General features: G+C 44.5%; 2 protein-coding genes across 9 annotated transcripts in view; one reads left to right on the top strand and one right to left on the bottom strand.

Moving 5' to 3' along the window:
• The window catches only part of ptn (pleiotrophin), a 39303-nt gene extending 37493 nt beyond the window's left edge, over positions 1 to 1810 (top strand). The window contains exon 5 of the mRNA XM_054753402.1: positions 1397 to 1810. Coding sequence (XP_054609377.1) covers positions 1397 to 1452 — 56 coding nt within the window. The 3' untranslated portion in view covers positions 1453 to 1810. The remainder of the gene's footprint in view (positions 1 to 1396) is intronic.
• chrm2a (cholinergic receptor, muscarinic 2a) overlaps positions 1780 to 26344 on the bottom strand; it is a 72151-nt gene continuing 47586 nt past the window's right edge. For 7 of the 8 annotated variants that reach the window (XM_054753396.1, XM_054753393.1, XM_054753397.1 and 4 more), the window contains one exon: positions 1780 to 11087. In XM_054753396.1, the coding sequence (XP_054609371.1) occupies positions 9542 to 11041 (1500 nt within the window). In that variant the 5' untranslated portion in view covers positions 11042 to 11087 and the 3' untranslated portion in view covers positions 1780 to 9541. Of the gene's footprint in view, positions 11088 to 11464; positions 11482 to 26344 lie in introns of those variants that run through there. The other variant, XM_054753401.1, reaches the window with a different exon arrangement.

Raw genomic sequence — 26344 nt, 5'->3', positions numbered from 1 at the left:
AAAGTCAAATCTATGCAGAGATAACAGCAGAAAGTGGACACTGAGTTATGTACATTACATTTAAGAAAGAGTGAACTTGGGAGGGTTGCTATGGGAAATGGAAGATGTCTCCAGCTCTGGTATGTTGGGTGTGTGTTTTGCAATGTTTGAAGTTTGTGTTTATAACATTACCAAGGTCTATCCACCAGTTGGACATTTTACCCAAAATGTAACACTTGGGTACCCTTGATCTGAGCCATGCACTTATCTCGAAAATTTACAAATTTTTTTTCTCCTAAATGTACGACTTTTATTCTCGAAATCTGCGATGTGGCCGTAATACTCTTTTTACCTCCAGGTGTGCATAAACTACACTTAAAAAAAAGTCCCAAATGTACAAGAAAAAAAGTCTTTTTTCTCTTAAAAATACAACTCTTTTTTTCCTGAATTCGCAACTTTTTTGTAATAAATTTATGACTTTTATTTTAGTAAATTTACGACTTTTTTGTCATAAATTCACGAATGTTATTATCGTAAATTTGAGACTTTTTTTGTCATAAATTTCCGAATTTTATTCTTGTAAATATGCAACTTTTTTGTTGTAAATTTATGACTTTTATTCTTGTAAATTTACAACTTCTTTTTCCAATGTGGGCCCAATACTTTGTTGTACTTCTTACCTCCAGGTGTGCACAAACTACACTTAAAAAAAAGTACAAGAATAAAAGGCGGAAATTTATGACTTTTTTTTCTCTCAAAAATACGACTTTTTTTTCCTAATTTCACGACTTTTTTTGTCAGAAATTTACGACTTTTGTTTTTATAAATTTACGACTTCTTCTGTCATGAATGTAAGACTTTTACTCTTGTAAATTTACAACGTTTTTTCCAATGTGGGCCCAATACTTTGTTGTACTTCTTACCTCCAGGTGTGCACAAACTACACTTAAAAAAAAGTCGTAATTGTACGAGAAAAAAAGTCGGAAATTTACAACTCTTTTTTTCTCTTAAAAATACGACTTTTTTCTCCTAAATTCACAACTTTTTTGTCATAAATTAACAACTTTTATTCTCGAAATCTCCGATTTTTTTTTTCAATGTGGCCTGAATACTCCCTTGTAATTGTTACCTTCAGGTGTGCACAACTACACTTAAATCTAAGTTTTAGAAAGGTAGATATTAAAAAAAGGTATCATATTGGTCGTCAGAAGCAGAAGGTTATTGGTATCGGTTTGAAAAAACGATATCATGCATCTGTATTTGTCATCATTGCCTTGCAAGCTTTCCACCTGTCACTCTTCTTTCTTCACTCTGATGTGAGCTAATTAGCGCCAGGCGGCTGAGGTGAAAGGCCGCTCGCAGCTCCTTCCCCGGTGGAGGTCTCACACGCCGTCTTCTCGTCCTGTTTGTCCTCCAGATGCCAAGAAGCAGAAGAAAGAAGGCAAGAAGCGAGAGCGCGGCCAAATGGACTGATGGCGACGAGGACGGCGATGGTGATGATAAAAGAGGAGGAGGATGAAGATGAAGACTATTCCAAGGTGTCCCGTAGTGTTTGACGGCGGTAGCAGACGTCCGTGTGTTATACTCGTGTTCTTACTTAGCGGCATTAACCTCAACAAAGTCAAGATGTTAACTCGTACTTAACCCCCCCCACCTTTTAACTCCTCCTCCCGTTGCTGCTTTTTATGTCTTTTATTTCCGGTACCTCAGTTTACCCCATGTTGACTTTGTAATCCTCATTAACGTCGGCTAACACCCCCACCCCCACCCCCTCCTTCCCTGAAGAAATGAATAAAAGACGACATTTCAAACATGTTTTATTTCTATTGTTATTATGATTTCCATCCTGAAAGAATATGGCACAATTGAAGCACTAAACGTTGACATGAGAAATGAATAGCACTGTTACTCTGCAGGGGGCGCTGTCCAGGGGAGAAAGGGTAGTTTGGGGGGTGAAGGGCGAGGGGTGGGGCAGGCATTTTAGATATTAGCTATTAAACACACATATTATATACATTTTCCAACAGACTTATGTAGATTATTTCATATATATATTTCAATATTTACAAACAATCAAGCCACACGTCACAGGAAAACAACAGCAAACATGAGCGGCAGGCTACTCGTGCACCCCCTAGTGTCCAGCGTTGGCGGTGTTTTGCAAACCATGCCCACAGAAACGCAAAAAAACAAAAACAAACAAACAAAAACCAAAACCCACGACTGAAGTGTTTATGTACAAAAAGAGACGCCGCTTTTTAAAAAAGGTGAAAATAGTCCACCGAGTTTATCAAGTCTTTGGAAGCTTGGTTGTTTGTTGTTAGACGCTCGCTCTCTTGTGCACCGATGTGCCATTTAGGGAACACACACACACACACACACACACACACACACGATGACGATGGCGGCTGTTAAAGGACACAGTAGCAGGAGCTCAGAGCCAAACAAACACACAAGAGCAATTTGCCATTCCCGCTAAGGCACTTTAAAAACTGCTCCGTACAATCCGCCGATATAGTCTTGCTATTTTGGACACCTTGTCACCTCCTCTCCTACGTCCTATGTGTCCTTCATGTGCCTCCCGAGGAAGGAGGCGAGCCCTTTGACTTAAGCCGTGTGAAGAGGAGCCCGATTGGCTCTGACGGCACGATGATGATCGCATGACAACAAAAGATTTGATGTGGGATGGTTGGACGTCTGCAAAGCACACATGTCGCCCGCTTGTCTCTTATTGCCCACCTTGGCATACCTTTCTTTCTCAGTACCCGCACCGCAGCTGACAACGATGACGGTATCCACGCTCGATGCGTTTGGTGCATCTCCCTTCTTGGGTTCCAATGCAAACGCAGCTTGGTGGCTGGCTAGCTAGCTCTCATAGAAAGCCTACTCGCTTTAAGAACCACATGGCCCAGGTGAAAGGTCAAATCAGCACATGAGCCGTCACAAATGTTCTATCCTCCATTAGTTTTACGTACACTCCCGATCGGGTCCCACCTGAAGACTCCTGGCAGTCTGTTCCATGCAGTCTCCCCAGTGTGCACGTGTGGCTGATAAAAGGTCCCACTGGGGAAAAACAGCAATTTATCACGAACCATGGCCCCCAGTCCACTGAACAAATATATTACAAAGGCGTTATGTTAACCTTTGTTTTCAGTTATTGTTAATTATTAGTTGTCTAACGGAGGCTTCATCTGTTTCCTCAAAGTGTCTTGACATCCCAGATCGGCCCCCCTCCGCTCCCCTCCTCTCAGTAAACATTCAATCACTGTTAGCATGCAAACGACCAAGAACGCAGCCCTGTGGTGTCAGGTTTCAAAGCAGCGGAGCGGCATCACCACTGAGATGAGAGATGGATGAGAGGTGACAGATGGTAAGTCATTTATTTAGGGGGGTGTTGCCCCCCCATTGCCGGAGTGTAGAGCCGGCCCCGCTCCCGGTCAAAATGTTAAGACCAGTTGAGAAATTGCAAGAATGTGCATTCTGGAGATTAAGGAGCGTCTAACTCGAGATTGAAAATGCAAAAAGAAGAAATCATCAGAAGTTTAAGACCTCAGCTAAAAAAAACCTGAAATAGAAAATAAAATGTTGCAGTCGCTGCACAGTTTTAGTTAATGAGGTGAAAAATGGCTTTGGGTGTGCTTGATGCCAGGGTTTCCAGGAGGCTGGTGGGAATGTTGCTCCAGGTGCTGAAGATGGCTTCACTGTCTGGACCTCATGTCCATTGGTGTAAATCCATCCCCAAATGTTCTCCGCTGGATCTAGATGAGGGGAACACACAGGATGGTCCAAAAGAGTGAACTTATTCCTCTGGAAGAAGTCCTTTGTCAAGTGTTGAAAAAGCCAGTCATTACCACACAGACGAGGGCCTCCAGTCATGCAACATCTCCACATAGCCGGCTGCCGTTGGACGCCCCCGCACAACGTGAAGCTCCATTGTTCCATTGAAGGATCATGATGGTGGAAAACATCTCAGGTGGGATCTCCTTGTCATGCTTCAGCTTCAAGGGAGAATCAAACTTTCTTCCACCTTTCAATGTCCATGTTTGGTGCTCTCCTGCTAATTCCAAACCTCGAAGGAGGCCAGGCCTTTGAAGATGGTCATCGGGCCGCACCCGGCGCCAGTAACAACCTTCATTTGGTCCGAGGACGGTCCCGTGTCTTGACGGACAGCCAATGGGTTTTTTGGGTCTACCACTTGACCTTTTTGTTCCATGAGCCTCAGGATGTTCTTCAGAAGTTTGAAGTGACCATCTTACTGCGTCCAACCTCGGCAGCAATGGTGCGCTGCGAGAGAGAGAGAGGCCTTGCTTATGCAGCTCAACAATCCCACCGCGTTTTTTGCCTTTGCCATCAAGAGATGATGACAGCGTGAACACCTGACACTACGTCACATTCCGTCCACATTGTTAGCAACATTTTGCCTTTTTAAGGCTGTGCTCGTAAACTTGTGATGAACAGCCTATTTCACTTGAACGCTTCTTGTTTCTCTCACTCCCATTTTTCTTCTTGCTTTTTCAAGCTCCGCTTAGAACCTCCTTAAGATCCACCAGAGCAAAATGCACATTCTTGACATTTTTCGACTGCTGTTAACATTGGGATCCGGAGTGTATCTTTTCATGTATTTTATTTGTTTATTGATTATTTCAACAGTAATATTGGAAGTCAAAGTAATTCCACCAAATTTCCACAGTTTTTCCTTAATTGTCAGGATTTGTCATGATTATTATTTTACATTTTAATTGAATGCCAAAGCAAGCATCCTATTGATTTTAAAGCAGGTTGGATGATCCTAAAACAATGGGGTAAAAGTGACAAAGGCAAGTAATATCCCCTCCCCGCTCTGCACCTAAATTGTCAGGAGTTATTTGTCTACGTACGAAATGAAGAATTCTATTGATTTTAAATGATGTTTGACCCAGAACCAGAGAGCTCAGGTCTGCGACGGAAGCCAAAGTTCAAATCAGGATGTGATCCTTGTCACTTTTATTTCCTCACAAGTTGTCCTCAAACGCTTTGAAATTGGGAGTTGTCTGTCAAGACAAGCATCCTGTTGATTTTAAAGGATGTGTGAGCCAAGCGTGTCCAAGTGGGACAGACAAAAGTAGGACAAAATTGTCCTCTATTCTTATAAATTGCTTGTCTCTGTCAAAGCAAGCACCCTATTGATTTTCAAGGCTGCCTATTGCCTCAATGGCCAAGTAAAGTATGGCTATGCTGCTTTTTTCAGGGTTTTTTTTTTCACACAAACTAACCAAAAATCCTCCTCAGTTCTCAGGAATTATTTGTCTTTGTATCAGATAAAGAACACTGTTGATTTTAAAGGTCAAGTTATGTGTGTGTTTGCCCCAAAAGGGTCCAGGTAACAGAGGTACACCTAGCTAAACACGTCTCAGCACTTTTCATCAGGCACCTGAGCAGCCTACTACAACGAGGACCTCTGTACGTCCATACAGTTGCTGCTAGCTAACAATGACAAATTGTAGGACTCATGAGACTCATGAGACACAAACATATTCGTACAAAACAAATGCTAAAGGTACACTGAGCATACCTAGCTAAACACGTGTTATCACTTTCCATCGGGCACCTGAGAGGTCTACTCCAGTGAAGACCTCTGGACCTCCATACTGTTGCTGCTAGCTCGCAATTACAAATTCTAGGCAGCTCTTTGGCTACAAAGGACTCATGAGACACAACTCTACTTGTAAGTCCTGCTTGGACAGGGTTGATCTATGATCTGTCCACTGAAGAGCATATTACCACAAAAGAAATGCTAACTTCCTGAGCTGCTTGGCTCAGATTGCCCTGCTAGCTCACGTTCCAGCCATCAAGGCGACTCAAAGAAGGCAATCAAGCGCAATAAAAGGCTAATTTTGCCTCCTGGTCAGCGGAATAATGTGGATTGTTGTCTCCAAATGGATGAAAAGGTACGTTTACTTCTGGTGCTGAGCATGTGTGCGCTCTAGCTGAGCATGTAATGATCCAATGTTTCATTCATGTACAGCGTGAAGGATGCTAATGGAGCATGTGGAGCTCACTAATGGACGTCATAAGGCAGGAGTGGCCCTACTTTTTACACCAAGGAAAAAAAAATCAAAGAATACACCTTGATATTGATCTATATTTAAATATATATTTTTTAGGGGTGCATGATAATTATCGGACCAATGATTATCCGGCCAATCGGACATCATACCGATAAATCCGATAACATTAAAAATATATAACCAATAATTAAAAAACCACAAGACGAGATTACTCGTACTGTGCGGGCGAGCAGATCAAGCGCTCCTTTCTTCCCCTGCCTGTGACGTTAACGGCCTGTCATAATTTCCCCTGAGCTCACTCGTAAACAAACATTCACCCTCCGAGGAAGACATTTCATGCGCTAGTTGTACCAAATGCTCTGCGATGAAACCCCCCACCCCAATCCAGCACACAAAAAACCTTATCAGCAAAAGGTTTGCCATAGACCTCCGTGGCGTGTGCCCGAATACAGTGCACCTTGGTGGGCCACAGCAGGTGGATCCTCCCCCTCTATACTCTGGTTCTCCTGGTAGTAGTGATGTCATCATCTTGTTCCAGTCCAGTAAATAAAAAAGTAAATATAAAAGAAGATCGGTTATCGGTACCATATCGGTAGAGATATCGTGCATCTCTACTATTTCTGCAGGCATTTTTGTTTCAATTTCATTTCTACGCGGGCCAAAAAAAAACTAAACAGAAAAGGCCCCCAGGCCGCACTTCGGACTCCCCTGGCCAAGACAGCATGAAAGAAATGACGTTTATGTTGTGAAGGTCCGTAGACAAAGTGATGTGTATGGGTAATAGTTAACCTCTTGAGCCCGACACCGCACCGGGTTTCTTGAAATCCAAAAATCCAAATGAAGTTGTTCATGTCATCGTGGCAGATTTGGATGGATTGATATATGTGACCACAAACATGTTTTGTTTTGTTTCCCGCCACCAGCAAGAAGAAGAAAAGGCAACACCACCATGCAGACATGTCCAAGGTGTACCGTGCTGAAGGTAGATTCACGATGGATATCGGGCTCCGTAGCTACAGCGGTAGTTCACCCTAACTGTGCCCGGACTGCTGAGTTATGGTGCTCAGCCGAGCCGCTCTAACTGCTGGTTGTTCATACTAGAGACCGTCAATAAATTACTATTGTGTTGAAGAGAGTTTGTTAATAAAAAAAGGCATATATTCTAAATCACACCACAAATGCATCTATAACCATGTCAAATGATTAGTATTACCCTAAAAGTATCTTGCACACCCATTTTTTCCAATTTAATCTTTTATTGGGTGGACTTTTATTGGATTAGGGACCCTACACACTCAGTCACACTTTGGTTGCATTATTTTTAATGCCTTGAAGAGCTGGTTTCATAACCATATTCAACTCCACATATTCATGTTTGTAACAAAAGCTTATTATTGACAAATAAAAAGGATCGCATTGGATCAGCAAGACGGAAAATAAAAACGGAACAAATGTGGATTGGGACATCCCTAGTTACCACATTATGTGTCAATGTCAGTGTAACCCCAAACAATGGACTAACAGAAAAAACGGCACTTTGTTGGTATGAAACCAAGCCACAAAGAGAAAACGGCAAAGGTAAGACAAGACTCATAATCATAAATGCTCATTTTTGAACAATTCTGCCTTCATGTCCAGTGAAATTTAGCAGTCGGAGTGGCTAACGTGGAAATCTTCTGACTTTATGGACTACGTTACATAGATGTACATCATGGGTACAGTGATGATGACTATAGATTATTATTGACATCGCTATATAGCCAGAGCCTCGCTGGCCCCGGTAACGGGGTATGTCGGACTCAAGATGTTCCGAATGGATAAACTAGCTAAATACATGATGCTAGTAGCCCTTTTTGTTTAGAAAAATCACCAGCTCATCAAGCTGTGATCCACAGTTAACTCCAAACTTGGAGTGCGCAACCACGCATCAACACACACGCACGCACACATAGAGGCGCTATTGATCCACTGCACGCTCACACAAACACGCTAATAAGCTCTGAGCTCCGACTATATCTGCTTGATAGTTCCTTATTTGACAGTACACATAAATATGTTATTAGCCTGTGTTAGCAAATATCGAGATTCTGTCAACAAAACAAAGTTGGGCTGAACAATCGCCTATGCACATCTTTTGAGTACCAGCTTGCAACTTTCTAGCGCATGCTCCTAAAATTTTAATCACATTTAGAAAAAAAGACATGTAGAAGTGAAGCCCAGAATCATGAAGTCGAACATTAAAGGTCCCATATTGTAGTATGCTGTATTTCTATGAGCCTGACTGGGAACACAGCGTTTTGTGTTTGTGTAGCTTTAATGCTAATGAGCTGTGTTTTCGACAGCATGTGCCTCCAAGAAGCGCTATTGTGTACTTTATCCACTTTTTACATACACACCGTAACTGCACTTGTCCAACGTAATAGAGGCCCTATATGACATAGAACAATGGAGCATGGAGTGGGACAGGAGGACACAAACGTTACCAACGCTAGCATAGCTGTGTGAGCTACAGTGCTAACATGATCGCCATGACAGCAAGATGATGCTAGGTTATCCTATTTACTCAAAAAACTAAATGATCAAACATACAGCTTCCATGTCTGACTGATGGCTTTGTTGTAAGACATGTAGTGAAGCCTGCTGTTTTACATTTGTAACCCTCTGGGTTCAACCAGTGCCTTATTTTGCCCTGGGCTTGAAACAAAGCCCGCAGAATGAGAGATTCCAAAGCGCTAGCAATCCGGACTGTCAACTCGACATCCAGCGCCACTCTTAAGCTTGCACGGAGTGAGGTTTACCAACGTATATCCACACTGGTTGGCACTCGTCACCCCCCAAACCACACTTTCATCAGGGTCAGTGCATCAATGTAACCCACCTGGTTCAACCAGCCCAGCGTTTGCCCTGGGCTCGAACCAAGGTCCGCAGATTGAGAGTTGAGAGCGCTAGTCGTCGAGCGAAAAGCCCGACCTGACAACTCGGCAGACTCTTAATGTTTCAGGAAGTGAGGTTTATACACTGGGCAGACTGATCTAGCTACGGGCGGATCAGAGGCGGTATCATGTCCATGAGGAAGGAGGTTTTTCTCTGTCACGATGTGACTTTTTTATAATGCGGGACCTTTTAGATTTACAAGTGCAGAGGATTTAGTGGCCTCTGGTGGCGAGGTTGCACATTGCAGCCACTGCAATTTACCTAACGAGGATGAAAAGGCGTTCAATCCAGTTTCAATGTCAGTCAGGGATGTGCTGTGATGAAGTGTGAACACAAACGGTGATCTACTTTGTACACTTAGCGACAAATATTGTCACTGAACTTAATACCTGTTCAAAAAGTATGTAAATTCAGGCAGCCCTATTGTCCCAGTGTGAAGTTGTCAAAATGTTGCGGTTCCTCTTTTAGGAGTCCCTTCCTGCACAACACAGCTAATTTCTGTAAAGTGGTCCAAAATGTAAATGATGGAATGGTCATTCACACAAACATGCACACATGGCACTCTCCTCATGCCAACATCTCTATCTGGCTGACCGAATGTTCTTGTACTGGCAGAGCAGGAGGTGCTTGAAGGTCTTTTTGAAGGTGACGTTGCACAGAGCGTAGCAGGCGGGGTTGATGGTGCTGTTGATGTAGCACAGCCAGTACCCCAGCGTCCACACCGTGCTGGGGACACAACTGGAGCAGAAGGTGTTAATGAGCACCATCACGTTGTAAGGCGTCCATGTGGCCACGAACGCCACCAGGATGGCCATGATGGTGCGCGTCACTTTCTTCTCCCGTGATGGCGCCACTTTCTTCTTTTTGTTGGGCGGCTGCTTGGTCATCTTGACGATCTTGCGGGCCACGTGGTTCTGCCGGTCAGAGGCGGGCACTATTTCCACAGTAGCGTTGGAGGGCGTGTAGCAGTCACCTTTGGGGGATTTAGCCTTGATTTTGATGCAGGTCAGTTTGGAGCCACCTGCCTTGGCCCGCTGGCGTGGCAGAGACTGGTTGGTGTCTGCACTGGAGTTGGCCGCTGAGGGCACCGCCTCCTCTTCTTTCATGTTGGACGCCGCCACGCTGCCTGAGGTGGAGTCATTGGAGCTCTCCTTCTCTTCTCCGGGACCACAGACGTCCCTCGCCACGTCGTCACCCTCGGTTTCTCCCTCATTTGTGGTTGAAGGCGCTTTGCCGTTCTGCATCCTCCCGTCATGTTGGTTTGTGCTATCGTCCACATTCTGGCTCTGGGAGCAACCTACGTTCTCGCCGGGTATGTTGTTATTGTTGGGTTTGTTGTTCCTCCGCTGGACGGGCGACAGAGGCTCGGCGTTGCCTCCTGATGGCTTTCGGTTCTCCTTCTTTACGCGGCTCTTGCTCGCCCTGGAGATCTGCCAGTAGAGCTGAATCATGATGATAACGGGCAAGTAAAAAGCGGCGATGGCCGTGCCAAAGGTGACAGCGGCGTTGGAGAAGAACTGAATGTAGCACTCCTTCTCAGGCACTGTCCGCCCACCCACGATGAACTGCCAGAAAAGGATGGCGGGCGCCCACAGGATGAAAGACAGCACCCAGGCGGCGGCGATCATCATCCCCGCCATCTTGGTGGTCCTTTTGACGGGGTAGCTGAGGGGCTTGGTGACGCAGAAGTATCTGTCAAAGCTTATGATGAGAAGATTCATGACGGACGCGTTGCTGACCACGTAGTCCAGTGCCAGCCACAAGTCACAAACCACCGGACCCAGAGGCCAGTACCCGATGACGATGTAGACCGTGTACAAGTTCATGGAGCACAGTCCAATGATTAGGTCAGCGCACGCCAGGCTGAAGAGGAAATAGTTGTTGACAGTCTGCAAGTTCCTGTTGACTTTGATGGACAGCATGACCAGGATGTTTCCGATCACAGTGACCAGACTGAGGGAGCCGGCCACCAACACGATGAACACCACCTCCACCGTCTTGTAGGCGCTCTCACTCTCCTCCGCCGCGTCGGTGTCGTTGCCTTCCGAGGCGTTCCAGTAAGTGAAGTTAAATGCGTCCATGGCATCTGCTCCTGGGGGGGGGTGACGCCTCCTACTCACGTGGAATCTGCAGAGGAGAACAAAGAGCATTTGGAACAAGGCTAAAATGAGATATTCATGAAAGCACTGTCACATTAGCGTATAAATATTCTACTAAGGCAACTAAGTGCTTCCTTAACATGTGTTTGATAATCAGTCTGGCTTGTATGAAAGAATGCTGACGGAGATGAAAATGTTGAGAAATTGTTGCGTGTTGAAGGTCCCTCAACACGCACCTGTCAGCTCATTGAAACGAGGAAAATCATTCTTTGCTTTATTTTCAGCTGCAATAGTGGATTCTTGGTCATTGAATGGAAAGGCCTTTGCAGGGTAACAAATCCTGCCTAAATTTAGCAGAGGAAGGCTTGAGACAGGATGAACTGGGCCACGACCACTGGTTCATACCTTTTAGCTGTGGTCTCCAACCTTTTTGAGCCCACGCACTGCCTCGCTTCTTTCAAACTTCTAACAATGCTATTGTCATGAAGGGATGCACTGTATAAAAGAGGGAAAATATCAAAGTAAAACACTGAACAAAACTAACAAAAAGCACACTGACTCACCATCAGTGTGAGCCTAGAGTTACTTTTCTATAGAGAAGATGATAATAGTGTGGTTTGATGCAATGAGTGACAGACGCAGTGCATTTTTACCGTCTATTTTGATGCTGAGTCTTGTTTTGGTTGTGGTTAGTGCCCCCCCCAAAAGTCTTACACAAGCAAATGGCAACGTCTTCTTCTGCCATTGCGGAAAGGTCTGGAAAGTTCCTTTTTAAAATGTGATCCAAAATGATCGAACAAACTTCTTCCTGTACACAACACACCAGAGAGTTGGTGCATTTGCATGCCTGAAAGTGACAAAACCACATTTGAAGTAGCCGCTGCCATAATTTAGTTTGAATTTTGTTTTCGTCTCCCCATTTTCTCAGTAGCCCCAGTGAAAAACGTTGTTGTTCACGTCAGTGAAAAACGTTGTTGTTCACGTCGTTTGCCTTTTCATGTACGCAGTGGTCATCCTTGACCCCAAAGTCAGAGTAAAATAAATTGTGCTTTATTCATTTACTTTCTGTGCCGCTTAATCCTCATCAGGGTTGCGGTGGTATGCTGGAGCCAATCCCACTACAAGAGGCAGGGTACTCTGGACTGGTGTCCAGCCAATGGCAGAGCACATATAGACAAACACTCACATTCATACCTATGGACAATTTAGAGTCTCCAATGAAGCTAACATGCATGTTTTTGGGATGTGGGAGGAAACCGGAGAAAACCAACGCATGCATGGGGAGAACGTGTGGAAACTCCACACAGAAATATCCCACGGACATTGGAACACAGCTCTCCTGACTGTGTGGCCAACATGCTGACCACCAGGCCACCGTGCAGCTATCGTGCATTGGTATTAAATAAAATAAACCACACTTCCGAAGGTGATATACATTTACATTAAATTCCATGTAGTTATTTACAAAAAATTAATTAAATGTTTTTTAAAAAGTCTATTGATTCTTCTATTGCACAGGTGTCAAAGTCAAGGCCCGGGGGCCGGATTTCAGCCCGCCATATCATGTTATGTGGCCCGCGAAAGCCTGGAAATAATACACATCAAAAAGACACTTATTTTGTTTTAATATTATTTTTTAAAATATGTGTACATATTATATTGTTGTAATAATTGTTTAGTTGTATTTTTTTTATTATTTTTCATGTGAGATATATTTACTTATTTAAATATATTTATATAAGTAAACAATTTAAATTAAAATATCTTAAAAACAAAAGACACTTCATCTTTCTTGCTAAATGTATTTTTTACAAAAAAGTTTTTTGTCGTCAAATCCAATTTAATATTATTTTTAATATATATTATAATGATGAATGAATCATTGTCATTATTCTATATTATTAATAATAAAATGATTATTCTTACAACTATACAATAGCTGTATATTCAAGTTTGCACATGGCACCTTGACTGAAGGTAACCATAACTGCAATGCGGCCCCACAGTGAAAACGAGTTTGACGCCCCTGTTCTATTGTGTCTGATAGTTCCATGCAGTCGGTTGTGGACCTCTGCATCATTGCATGATAGCATATCAGATGCCATGCACATATGCTCCCTAGTGACTGTGAGCAGCATTCTCTTGCAAACATTGAGTGTTTTGGAACCATGAGGTCATTAGGTGTGAGGTACATGCCTCAGTCTTCAACCTTCACCTATCTGCGGTGCCAGAAATCCCTAATGGTCACATCAGGGCAGGGTGCTAAGCTGTCCTAATCCCCATAAAATGTTTAAGTCTAAGTGATTTACGCTGGGAAATGGCAACAATACAAATGGGACACACTTGTTTCCCCGTTGAGGACAAATGGATTAGAGCGGCGGCTAGATGGTCATATAGCGTCGTACCGTAGCCCCACAGGTGGCTGCTCTTCGTGTACCTTCCTGCTGCCCCGTTGAGCCTCACACAAGAGTCTGCAGAGGCCAAACAAATCCATCTGTCCTCACTGTGGACACTTCCCTCCTCGTTTTGACAGTCTTGCTTGGTGAGACTTCTGCTGGAACATCTCCCCGAGGTGCCAACAGTCATAGCGCTCAAGTTGAAAGCACCGACTCGGAATCTCACCAGCATGCTGAGCAAGCGATCGCCTGGGGAGAGCAGCAGTGACTATCTTAGTGTAGCTATCAATCATGCGGCTCCCCCGCTGTGTTTTGGACGCAACCTCATCAGGATGGTGACGAAAATGATCCCAGCCTTTTGACTGATGAACATAAGGTGTGTGCCAGCCTCCTTTCAGTCCAACACAAATGCCTAAATGGCTTCTTTTGTCTTATACGGTGCCGTGGGACAATGGGAATAAATGAGCTTCATTATTGTTCTTGTTGCGACCAACGTATCTCTGCTCACTCAAGCTGAAAATTGCTTAGAGAGGGAGCAGAAAAAGGCCAAGCTCACCCTTACGCCACCACCTGTACCTTCATGTTGTCTTTTGTACTTTTGTCAAGAGTGGGAAAGAGTAGTGAAACGACAAAACTCGCCTTTAATTTGATGCCACTTAAACGGGTCAGCGGTTCTGCCGAGGACACACAACAGGTGGCGGTTGTCGCCGCTTCGAGCACACGGTGTGATTTGTGAGCAGCTGTGTTGCAGTCCAGCCTCACTCCATCTGATCCAAACTGCATCCCCACGGGGGGCGGCGGGAGATGGGGGCATCTCCTGCATTCCATGATGACATGCATTTTCATCATTGGCGGCGGCAACTCTCCCTGTCCAAAAAAGCGTTTATTTGCCATTTGCAGGGGAGCATGACTAGAGTGCACAAGATGTCATTGCGGTGCTACAGCTGGGACTTTGAGGGGGGGAGACGTAGAGAGGGTGTGGGGAGGGTGCCTACATCCACTTAAGATTTATCCCAATCATGTCTCAAAAGTTAGGTTACAAGGACAAGTTAATTCCTAAGCCCGACTATGCAAAAGCTACCCCACAGATTTCCATGAAACTTTGTCACTAGTTGCCACATATGTACAGCGAGAACTCATTAAAGTTAGGAAGGAGCAGGAATAAAAATGCGGATATACGAAGCTGTAGAATGCAAATTGTACATTCTACCACACTACCCAACTCAACATCAATACACAACTTTGCTAACTATGCAGAACCGCTTGTTGTTATGATCTAATGTTATGTTATGTTCAGCCCCGCTCGAAGTTGGTACCTCGATGTGTCGGATAATCAATACGATCGTCTTAATGAGAACCTTGCATCTAGATATAACTGTAATGACTCAAAATAGTCCACAAGTTTTTCCGATTCAGCGTGAACTTGGTGTTGCCAACACAATACTTGGGCAACAATTTGAAGAATGTTATGCTGCCAGTACCAGGTATCGTGTAAAACACTCGGCTTGGCACAGTGTCTGCAGCAATACAGTCGCTATACTGGTTCGTCATGGTGAAGAGAGAGCTGAGCCAGAAGGAAAAGCTCTCGATCGACGTTCTTACGCTCACCTGTGGTCATGAGCTTTGGGTTGTGACCAAAACAGCAAAGTTGTGAATACAAGCGGCTGAAATGAGTTTCCTCTGTAGGGGAGGAGCTTGGACATCTAGTCTGGATGCCTCTTGGATGCCTCCCTGGTGAGGTGCAGTAGAAAATGGATGGATGGATTATTTATTTTACCCTAAAAGTAGAAAGTAATATTAAGTAATAAGTCCCAAGTAATGCTATTTTTACTGTTCAGTAGGTATACAAAATAAAACACTAACCCTAACCTCAACTCCCTAACCGTAACCCTAACTATAGTATGGTCACCTTTTGCAAAATACTGTACAAGCGAACACCAAACCACCAAATTAGGACATGTTTGTTGTCACTAGGACCCTTATTTCTTGCAATTTATAGATTTAGACAAAGCTATTTAAAGAAGGCAGCTTCTCTCAGACTCCCAAAGCAACACTGAGGGCGGACAGTCTTTTGGCTCGCCGTCAATGAGATGTTATCCAGACTGTGGACAGTGTACATTGACGAGGGGGTTTTGTTAAGGTCTCTCCGGATGGAAAGAAGCCCAAAAAAAGTGGCTTGCTAAAACCTTAACCTTGTTCCCAGGGGCGTCCTGCCGAGCAAATGTATCTTCCGGCATCCTGTTCCACAACATTGTGGAGGGAACACAAAGGTAGTGTTCGAGGTTGTGGATGGAAAAAGGATGTGTAGCTGTGGCTGTCTAAATATTTATGTTGTATCTCTGCAGGCATCTGTTAAAACCAGTCCCCCGCGGGCCAGGTACCCCTGAGACAGAAATGGTAAACGGGGAGGTGCGAGGAAATGAATGCAAATCTGTAATTATATCTCAGCGGCTGAAGATGTGCATCGTTGTGCCGCCATGTTTAATTTCCTGCCTCTTGTGCGTCCGAATGCAACCTTGCAGACTCGTGTTGTCTCACCACTGGCCTGATGTTTGCTGCAGTGTGATGGCTCTACTTTTGTCAGATACTGTATCCTGCAGCGCTCGCTGGAACTGGTGTCAGAAAGAAGCTGTGCTAATGTGCTAAGTCAGTGACTCAAACATTCCCAGGAGAACCCGCAGGGGGTCCAAAGTGGGTTGGGAATCTCACTGCTGCTTACATGTTGCTGTGACACTCCATTACAGACGCCTGCACGCTCTAACGAGAGCCAGCATGCAGAATTGTGTGCCTCCGAAGAGAATAATAATGACTTTAGAGAGGTGTTTATTACGGTGGTTGTAGTGGTTGTAGCTAAATGATGTGTGGCATTGTCCTCTTCATAAAGCGGTGCCCTCTGTGATGCTGAAATTGATATTCCAGCCATCTGTGAAAAATGACAGTGTCATTACGACCTCTGTTACGTCAAAGACACACATTTGGCAGTATGTTGTCAGACAACAAAAGGACAAAAAGACCAAGATGGTGGTCCTTCTTGCGTCTGGCGCTAATAACTGTGAATCCTCCTCTGATTTGCCTTTAATTAGCAGATTTCCATACGTCCAAAGATAATGGCTTCTCCAGAGAAGAGACAGCTGCTACCTTCACCTGCAGCAATCTCCTTCCTCTCCACCTCGATGCGGACTTTTCATTAACGTGATATCAGATATGAGCAAAGAAATGGCAGCTGTTAATAGCAACTCCAGGCTACGTCCAAACTTTTCTAAACATCTCCTCTTTTGGCTCCTCCTTGGCTGAAGCTTAAGGACATTATTCAGCACCACTCAAGGACATTAGCTTGGAACAAAACAACAGAACAGCAACACTTGCCAAAATCCTGCAGTAATATAGAAGAGAGCAATGCAGCTTGTGTGCTGTGTGGATGCACAATTCCCCCGGAGTTTGAATACATTTACTGCCTTGTCCCGGAGAATATGTGAAAGAGAATACACAAGCTTGTGTCTTTCAGGCGTGCAAGGCTTTCTTGCTTCAGTGAACTCCAAGGAAATGGAGCCTCTGCTAGGCAGGAACACCATCATGTCCCACATAATGTGTCCACATAATGATGTCTTCCTATTGTTGCTGCCCCTTAAGATCATTTCCCGAGAAAGCTGTTTACGACACGTTACCTATTGTACGTTGCCTCTGGGACTCACCTGCTTCCTCTCGCATGCATGCCAATGAGTCTCTGCTGGCTCATTATGGGATGCATGCAGATTGCCGACCCACCATGGAGGTCGAGGCAAGGCTGCATTGTGACGCGTTTTGAGGGATACATGACTGTATGTTTGTTGTTCAAAGGGTGAAAATTAGTCAAATCATGAACCCCTACTGTGTTGTGTGTGCTGTTGTATTTCTGACAAATACACCACACAGTGGCACTGTTTTTAAGAACAAACAGCTCAAAGTTCTTCGATAACCGATTGGTTGATTCAACTTTGCTCCAATATGTTATATATCGTTGGTCATTTTGGTCCGTTTTTGAAAGCGAACGGTACATTTGCAAAAATTGCATTTATAGTTCATGGTGTCACCCATGACAAACTAGTTTTCGCAGATCAGCATCATTTTCGGGTCCGGAACCAATAAACCGCGATAAATGAGGGATGAGCGTGTTTTAATTGTTAACTGTAATGTCTCCATTGGAAATCCATTGCTACTCTTTTTACTTTACTTGATGCCCTTCCCATCATCAATCCTTTTGTTTTCCCCAGGTTACTACCACATTTTGCCCCGCTTTCCTCTTAGTTTCCCATAAATTTCCTGTATTTCAACTTTCTTCAAAAAAGTAAACATTCCCTGCGTTACTGCAGGTGACAATATCCATGCCTGCATGCGCTGCAATCTGCGAGGGAAATAGAGCAATGCATCAGCAGTAAGCAGTCACATTTTACAGAGCCCCCCTCCTCTCCCATGGGGTGGTGGTGGGGGTGGCTGACCAAAAAATGATGTCCCTTTATTTCTAATCTCAATGTTGACATGTTTGCCCCTCATTGCTGTTCCACTTAGGTCCAGTAGGTGTCAAAACTAGAAGACGTGTTCCGTCCTGCTACCAACGTCGCTAACAGACTGACGACGCCTGACCAGAATTGATCCAAAGTTTGGAAAATTATCATATGAGATTTGCTTATCTTGCCTTCCAAATCGCTTCCAGAATGTAAAAATCCCACTTCTGCTTATGTTGGCGAGTCTAAATTGTCTTAATGGCAGAGACCCACCCTTGCCCGGCAGCTCCCCAAATGCCCTGCCTGCCTGCGATGCATCTCACAGGCTGGCACTCGTCCTTGATGGAAAGCCGGCGCTCATTAAGATAGCAGCCGATAGCAAAAAATGGAGAAAAGGGAATGAGAAAAAGGGGATGAGATAAAGTGGGTGCCTTTTGGATTGGTTCCACTTCATTGTTTCACCAGCCATCCCCCGCGTCCTCCTGTGATTCACAGCAAAGCGACAAAACGGCCAAGCAAATGTTGCCCTCAGACAGGTTGTGCTATTTACAGTTCTGTGTCTTTACATGCAAGGAGGAAGAAAGCAGTGTTGCTTTCGTTCAGATCTTTAAAATGCAGCCGACTGTGACGTTACCAGACGGTGCAACAACACAACAGACCACCGTCAATCACGGGTGGCCATCATCGTCTGTGGCACTAATCTTAGCGCACTGACGCCGACTGAAAATAAAAACTGACAGAAGGTTAATCTGGAAGAGTCAACCTTTAAAAGCCCGATGGCCCGTCAAAGCATCGTTGTGACAGGACCCACTTAGGTTCCTAAATCCATCACCGTTTGTCTCGTTTATCCTCTGATGAAGAGATTAGCATCGGGATAATGTAGCACCTGTCAGGATGATTTTCATCCATTTATTACCACTTATGGCGTTTTTAGGGGAGACACGCCGTGTAAAAAAAAGGCCACAAACTTCAACACTGCAAATCTCTTTTCACAGATCTGTGATGCAACAACAGTCAACCTTAAAGAACCCCCCCTCTGATGGAAAGTACAAGCAAACTTACGTTTGGACGGCCAGGCGTAATGAAGGACCACTTGTGGATCTAATATAGAAATAGAGGTACAGTGGGGGTCCATCTCTATGGAGCCCCACTGGGCACACAGATAAAAAAAAATTGTTGGTGAAAAAGAAAAAGACTCATTTTTCAGAGATAACGCAAAAACCTTAGCAAGATCTCGTAATACTTTTGCGTGATCTCTCAAAACTGTTCAACGTGTTCATAGCGGATGTTTACGATGAAACTAAACATCAAGAGGAGCACATTGGTTGAGTTTCTGATATGACTGTTTACCCATTGGACAAGCAGTGCACACAAGTGAAAGAATCCCACGTATGGCTGATCATTGTATTTCCTTTCCAGTACCAGTACTCAAAGAGAGCTCGTGTTTCTGGAAACACCTAGGACCAGATGATAGCATTTTGTTTTCAAAAGACGAGCCAAAAAGCCATCACGGAGTTGAAAAATTGTTCCGATAGTTACAGTATGACTTATACCTCAACAATTGTGCAGTAAGGGATGTGCAAATGCTGAAGATGCTAATTAAATGATGCATTTCCACCCGGTGTTTGCTATGTGGAGGCCAGCTATGACCAGAAGTGTGTCCTGTAGCTTCACATAGTACTGACAGATAACACAAAACTTATTGCGTTCGCTCACAAAATTGTTTTTTACCCGTCATACATGTCCCCTCGGGGGTGCCATACATCTCTATCCCAAAGATTTAATCAACTATAGCAGGACTGATTATTGGACTCCAAGGTTGCTATTTGTGGCTTTTCCAGGCCCGGAATGGTTCAGGTGTGTTCCCAAAGTGTAAATGTTACATATCAAGGGTACAACCTAGGTAACCACCAAGCCCTGCACTTACAGTCTTAGTCATTTTCTGGCCTTCAAAGAGCTACAGTCATGTGCTCCTTAATGCGAGATATTAGGGGTGTCACGACACACTCGGCCATACATGACACACTCCTGATCCAAATGTTAATAGCAGTTGAAAAGTGTCAAGAATGGACGTTTTGCACTGTTGGATCTTAAGGAGGTTCTAAGTAGAGCTTCAAAATGCAAAAAGAAGAAATGGGAGTAAGAAAAAAAAATACTGCCAAGAAGCATTTAAGTGAAATAGGCTGTTCATCAGTTGATCAAAAGTTCAAGAGCACAGCCTTTTTTGCACGTAAAATAGTTTACAGCAGTAGATTAGTTTCATCCATCCATCCATCCATCCATCCATCCATCCATCCATCCATCCATCCATCCATCCATCCATCTTCTATGACGCTTATCCTCACTAGGGTCACGGGTATGCTGGAGCCCATCCCAGCTGACTATGGGTGAGAGGCGGGGTACACCCCGGACTGGTCGCCAGTCAATCACAGAGATTACTTTCATGTTTTTGCTAAAAGAACTACAGTTCCCATGATGCTTAGCGTGCTGTACCAGGAAGTAGTGAATCTAAAAAATAGTCTACCATCATGTTTTGATCTGACAAATTTTAAGTGATCAAATGTAGAATTACTACAGCTTCTGCTTGTTGGATTGCAGGGTTTATAGTGTGCATAAAGCATTCCATATGCGCTTCCAGTCCCGACCTGGCACCCTGCCACTTCTGCATTCGTGTATTATCATTCACAGGAGCCATGCTATAGTTCACAGGCTGATAAACTTCTGGCTGCCCTCTTCCCGCGACACAGTGTTTCTCTAAACGAGAAATATATCCATCCATCCATCTTCTACCACTTATCCAAAGTCAGGTCGCGGGGGCAGCAACCTAAGCAGGGAAGCCCAGACTTCCCTCTCCCCGGATACTCTGTCCAGGTTCTCCTGGCGCATCCCGAGGTGTTCCCAAGCCAGTTGAGAAACATAGTCTCTCCAACGTGTCCTGGGTCTTCTCTAAGGCCTCCTACCGGTCGGACGTGCCCTGAAGGCATCCGGTAGGCATCTCGACCAGATGCCCGAGCCACCTCATCTGGTTCCTCTCAATGCGGAGGAGCAGTGCTTCTACTCTGAGCTTCTCCCGGATGACAGTGCTTCTCACCTTACCTCTAAGGGAGGGCCCAGTCACCCTACGGAGAAATCTCATTTTGGTCACTTGAACCCACCATCTTGTCCTTTAAGTCACTACCCAAAGCTCATGACCATAGGTGAGGGTAGGAATGTAAAATCACCGCTACATGCAGCTCCTTCTTCACCACACCGATGGAGAGTGCGCATCACTGCAGACGCCACACCATCTCACCTTCCACCCTTCTCTCACCTGCGCACAAGACCCGGAGGTGCTTAAACTCCTCCACTTGGGGCAGGATCGAAGATAACGAGAAATATAGTCACCTTTTAATCTTGTGACACCCCAAGATTGCTGTTTGACCCTGTTTCCAAGCTGTAAAATGTCAAGGGTACAAAGCCAGAACCTGTGTTGGGTACCACCCTAGTGACAAGCCTTTGTACCCCTAAAGGTGCGTGTTTTGCAAGTCAGTTTTTCCTCCTTCAAGGTACAAAATACCCTAAATGCTAATTGTCAGACTTCAAATACCTGTTTTCCAAGCAGTGAAAGTCAAATGTCAAGGGTCCAAAAGCAGAACCGTCGAGGTTGTCCAGTCATATGACCCCTCGTGTTCTGTTGAGGGTTGGTAGCGTTCCAGAAACAGGAAATGATGAGTCTCTTGTAACAATATTGACTATTTGGTCTAAGCCCAATGAGGACTGTGGTCGCATACGTTGGCCTAATTTGATTTCTGGCATTTTGTGGGTCGATTTGATGCATGGTTAGAGGTCGTCAGTCTTTTAATGTGATTAGACGTTGTTGTTAATTTGCTCTGGTCTGGTCTCTTCTTACATGCTGTGTACTTTTGCTTGAAAGCCTTTGCGACAACAGCAACGGATGTTTGAAAAAGAATGACCACGTTGATGCCTCTGATGCCATTAGGCTGTCTTTCTTTTGAGAGAGTGGCGCAGCTCTCTTCTGTTCTCCTCAATAAAGCCAAATCCTAAAAATAAAAGGGACACAGCGTTGCATACCCAAACAAAAGTGTCTTTTCAATCATTACTGTGGAAACCTGCACAAAAAACTGCAGCTGTGTAATTACGACTTATTCATCTGTCCTCCGCGTCGCTCTCTCTCCCTTGTGTTCCCACTGACAGCTTTATTTTTCAATGCGGGAATACCGCCGGACCGACGCAGTCCAGAAGCACTCTCCGCCTCGTTCTGCGCGACTAATTAGCGTTAGCCCGGGGAACAACAGCACGCCTGTCTTGACATGGCGTCAACAAAATGCCCGCAGCCAATCACATCCTTCCATCTGAGCTTTCATTAGCACAACTGATGGCTGCGTTTTTATTATTTATTATTATTTTCACATCGGAGGAAAGACGCCAAAGGAAGCTGGCTGTCATTGTGGATTTGGTTAACTGGTGAATTTTGACGTCGTGTGTCCTTAGGGTAAAGTCCAGTGATAAGGCCAACGTTTGACCCAATTTCCTCTGGTGACAATACGTATATGTCATGAACTTCAGTACTTATGTCCTTCAGCTGGAGCGTTCAGCATGTTGGCAACTGTCAGCGCTTGACGCCATCTTTTTTTTCACGGATAATTGATTACGTTAGCGAGAGAAATGGTCATTGTTCACTGCCGTCATTCCTGTTCATCCACAATCTTACCATTCCAAAGTGTTCCAGGCCAACTGATGTGGGCTGGACCAACAGTAGCAAGTATAGACTACTGATGTTTGCAAAACTGTTCAAATGTACAGGGTTCTTGTTATTGACAGATAGTCAGCAACCTTGGCCTTATTTAAATAATACTACTCATCAGCGTATAGGATTTTTATAGGATTTCCCAGCATAATTAAATGCACCAAATTGTACTTTGTTAGTAAGAGTTACGCTAGTGAGTGATACGAATATCCATTTGCTGTTTTTTTTGGTCTTTCTGTTTATGTAGACCAAACATACGTGCATAATAAAGACATTGTTGTGATGTTCGGAGTGTCCCTGAATGCACCTCTCTGAAGTGGCGTGACAATGGGGAAGTGTGGTTCCGAGGTGGACTAGAGACGTGTTTGTGAGTTGGAGATACACTCTGTCACACTCTGTTTGGGGACTATTGTGTTTGTTTTTGACATCCCGACTAATAACGTCTTTCAAGTCATTTGCCGAAACACTGCTAATAGATTTTATTTGTATGTGCTTTTCTAAAAACTACTTCAGAGACTCACAAGGTAACATGAACAAAAATTGAATTTTTTTATGAGATTATAAGATATGTAATGTTTTGCAGCTCCAGATTTTTTTAGTGGAAGAGGAGGCAAAATGGCTTTTGATAGTAAAGGTTGCCGACCCCTGACATAGATGCACAGCCCTCCGCCTTAAAAAATACCAAAATAAAAAATGAATGAATAAATCATGCTCTTTTGTAAGCAGTCAAAATATATGCACATGGAAGCAAATTGTACGTATTTTTAACCTACATTAAGCATACAAAATGGCTAAATGAACTAAAATACCTATATAAGGCATTCAGAAGTGACGGAATGTAGATACAGTAGTATTCCACACATTGGGAATGAGGTCCTGCCCCAGGTGGAGGGGTTCAAGTATCTCTGGGTCTTGTTCACGAGTGAGGGAAGGTTGGCGCGTCGGCGCAGCGTCTGCAGTAATGCGGTCGCTGTACCGGACCGTCGTGGTGAAGAGAGAGCTGAGCCGGAAGGCAAAGCTCTCAATTTACCGTTCGATCTATGTTCCCACCCTCACCTATGGTCATGAGCTTTGGGTCATGACCGAAAGAACGAGATCGCGGATACAAGCGGCTGAAATGAGTTTTCTTCGTAGGGTAGCAGGACTCACCCTAAGAGACAGGGTGAGGAGCTCGGTTATCCGGGAGGAGCTCAGAGTAGAGCCGCTGCTCCTTCACATGGAGGGGAGCCAGCTGAGGTGGCTCGGGCATCTAGTCCGGATGCCTCCCGGACGCCTCCCTGGTGAGGTGTTTCAGGCATGCCCAGCCGGAAGAAGGCCCCGGGGAAGACCTAGGACACGCTGGAGGGATTATGTCTCACAGCTGGCCTGGGAACGCCTTGGTGTCCTCCCGGTGGAGCTGGAGGAGGTGGCCGGGGACCGGGAAGTCTCGGCTTCCCTACTGAGACTGCTGCCCCCGTGACCCGGACCCAGATAAGCGGAGGAAAATGGAATGGAATGGAATGGAATGGAATGGAATGGAATAGTATTCCACACTGGTCACAAGGTGTCAGTAATGTTACATTGATATAACCACAGCAGCAAGAACAGTCCAGCAAACAGAAGTAATGCTAACATATATGAGTCTGTTATGTCTTATTTATGTCTTATTTTCTTTTATTATGAGAAATAGGAGTGTAAAGGTGACTACTTCATGTCTAGAGGGCTCTAATGATGTTAAAAAGCGTATTTAAAAAGTTGTAAACAGGTTTTCTATGCTGTGGCTATGAAAATATTGCATTCATAAATAAGGAATTTTATATCGCGGAAGTGGATTCATCACAGTCAGGTCGGGAACCAATTAACCAGCATAAATGAGGGATTACCGTATCTCGACATTTTAACGCAGATGTATCCTAATGACACTTTGTACTGTGGTCACACTGATCAGAAATAAAATATTGTCTCTTGACAGTAAAGGCTGCCGACCCCTGAGATGGATGCACCGTCTTCCTCGTTTACGCAACCAAACACGTGTGAAGAGTCATGTGAATTGCGAGCTCAGCCTCGTCTTTTCTTGCCGAGACATGCAACCTTTGCAGAGATCTTTTTAGCCGCCTTGCCAAAATCCCAGGGTGGATTTTGGGTAATACGCAATCACTGCAACACGCGTCTGGAGTGGGAGCAAGCTCGCCACCTCACAATGTGACTTTTTGCGGCAGCCACAGGTCAAGTCGCAGCCTCGCCAAAGTCAAGCACGGCGCTAAGCTGCTCTTTGATCACGCTAATCTGCCCGCCGACGCCTTGACGTTCGGCGCCGCATGCGGGAGAGAAGCAGCCAGCCGGGAATCGCAGCTGCCTCTTTTACGACGCCGATGCACGGACAGATGGGTGGAAAACGTGCCTGGCTTGGTTTTGAACGCCTGGGAATAAAACATGCAGATTTGTCGTGATTGAAGTGAAGCCGACTCGGTGTGCAGACCACAGTGAAGCGCGCGTCCTTATCGTGATTGCGAGTGTGCTCGGTAAACAAAGGCATCAAGGAGAGATCTTATTTGATGATGAGCGGCACATAAACGTGACACCTATGAAGTTGTACGCTGATGCAAACACAGTAAGTGGTGGATGCCTTTTAAAGCGAGGTTCATTTACTGCTGAAGCACTCTCTCTCGTGGGTCATTGAAAAAAAAAAGATTCCTTTGCGACCAACAATTCTCTATAATCACAAGTCCTAAAAGCTTGCGGGCAGTCTAAAGCTGTTCAACAGCAAACCTGCTTGCTAAATTCTCACATTTAAGAGAAAACTGTCAAGAAAAACGCTTTGCATCCGCGCCACTTCCTTGTAATTTAAAAAAGCCAATAAACAAGCAAATGATGCTGGACAACTCTCCTGCCGCAGTCGTGGCCATCTTATCGCTCAGCGATGCTCTGCTGGTAATCCTCTTCAATGCAGGGAAATATGTCATTCAGACATTTCTCTTTGCCGTTTGTGTTCACCGCGTGATGCATGAGGAGGGTGTATTTCGTCCTCTCTATTTTTAGACGCTAACCTTCACCATTTCTATGTCGATTTTCCGCCCATTCATGTAAAATGTCACCGTGCAGTATTGCATCTGCTTCGCTCGGCTTTTATCCTTGGCCATGTGATTAACTCTGACTCCGCCCATTGCCTCACCTGCATGTTCCCAACCATTACTCTGATTTTTATTTACGAATCCCACTTTGGCCTTTGAATTCACTTCATCAATATAATATATGAATAAATCTCTTGAGTGGTTAAATACGGCTCATTTTTAGTCCAAAAATATGTGTGAAATGCTACGTATTTTTAACCTACATTACATTTTCCAAGTAAAAATGGCTAAATGAAGTCAAATACAAACATGAGCCATGCAGAAGACGCAGCAGATGCATTCAAGGACGTTGCGATGGTATGTGGTATTCTACACTGGTCACTAGGTGTCAGTAATGTTACTTTGATTAAACAATAGCCACAGCAGGAAGAACTGTCCAGAAACCAGCAGTAAAAAAGGAACAACAAGGAACTCTCCCAATGCTAGCATATGTGAATCTGTTATGTCTTATTTTCTTTTGTTATGTCTACTATATTAGGTAATAGTATTTGTATTTGTATTTGTACTTTATTTATCCCACAGCGGGGAAATTCACTTGTTACAGCAGCAAG

Source organism: Dunckerocampus dactyliophorus, chromosome 15, assembly GCF_027744805.1.
Source record: "Dunckerocampus dactyliophorus isolate RoL2022-P2 chromosome 15, RoL_Ddac_1.1, whole genome shotgun sequence".
Taxonomy (NCBI): Eukaryota; Metazoa; Chordata; class Actinopteri; order Syngnathiformes; family Syngnathidae; genus Dunckerocampus; species Dunckerocampus dactyliophorus.
The sequence above is the reverse complement of the archived record's forward strand: the minus strand, read 5'-3'. Positions and strand labels throughout refer to the sequence as shown.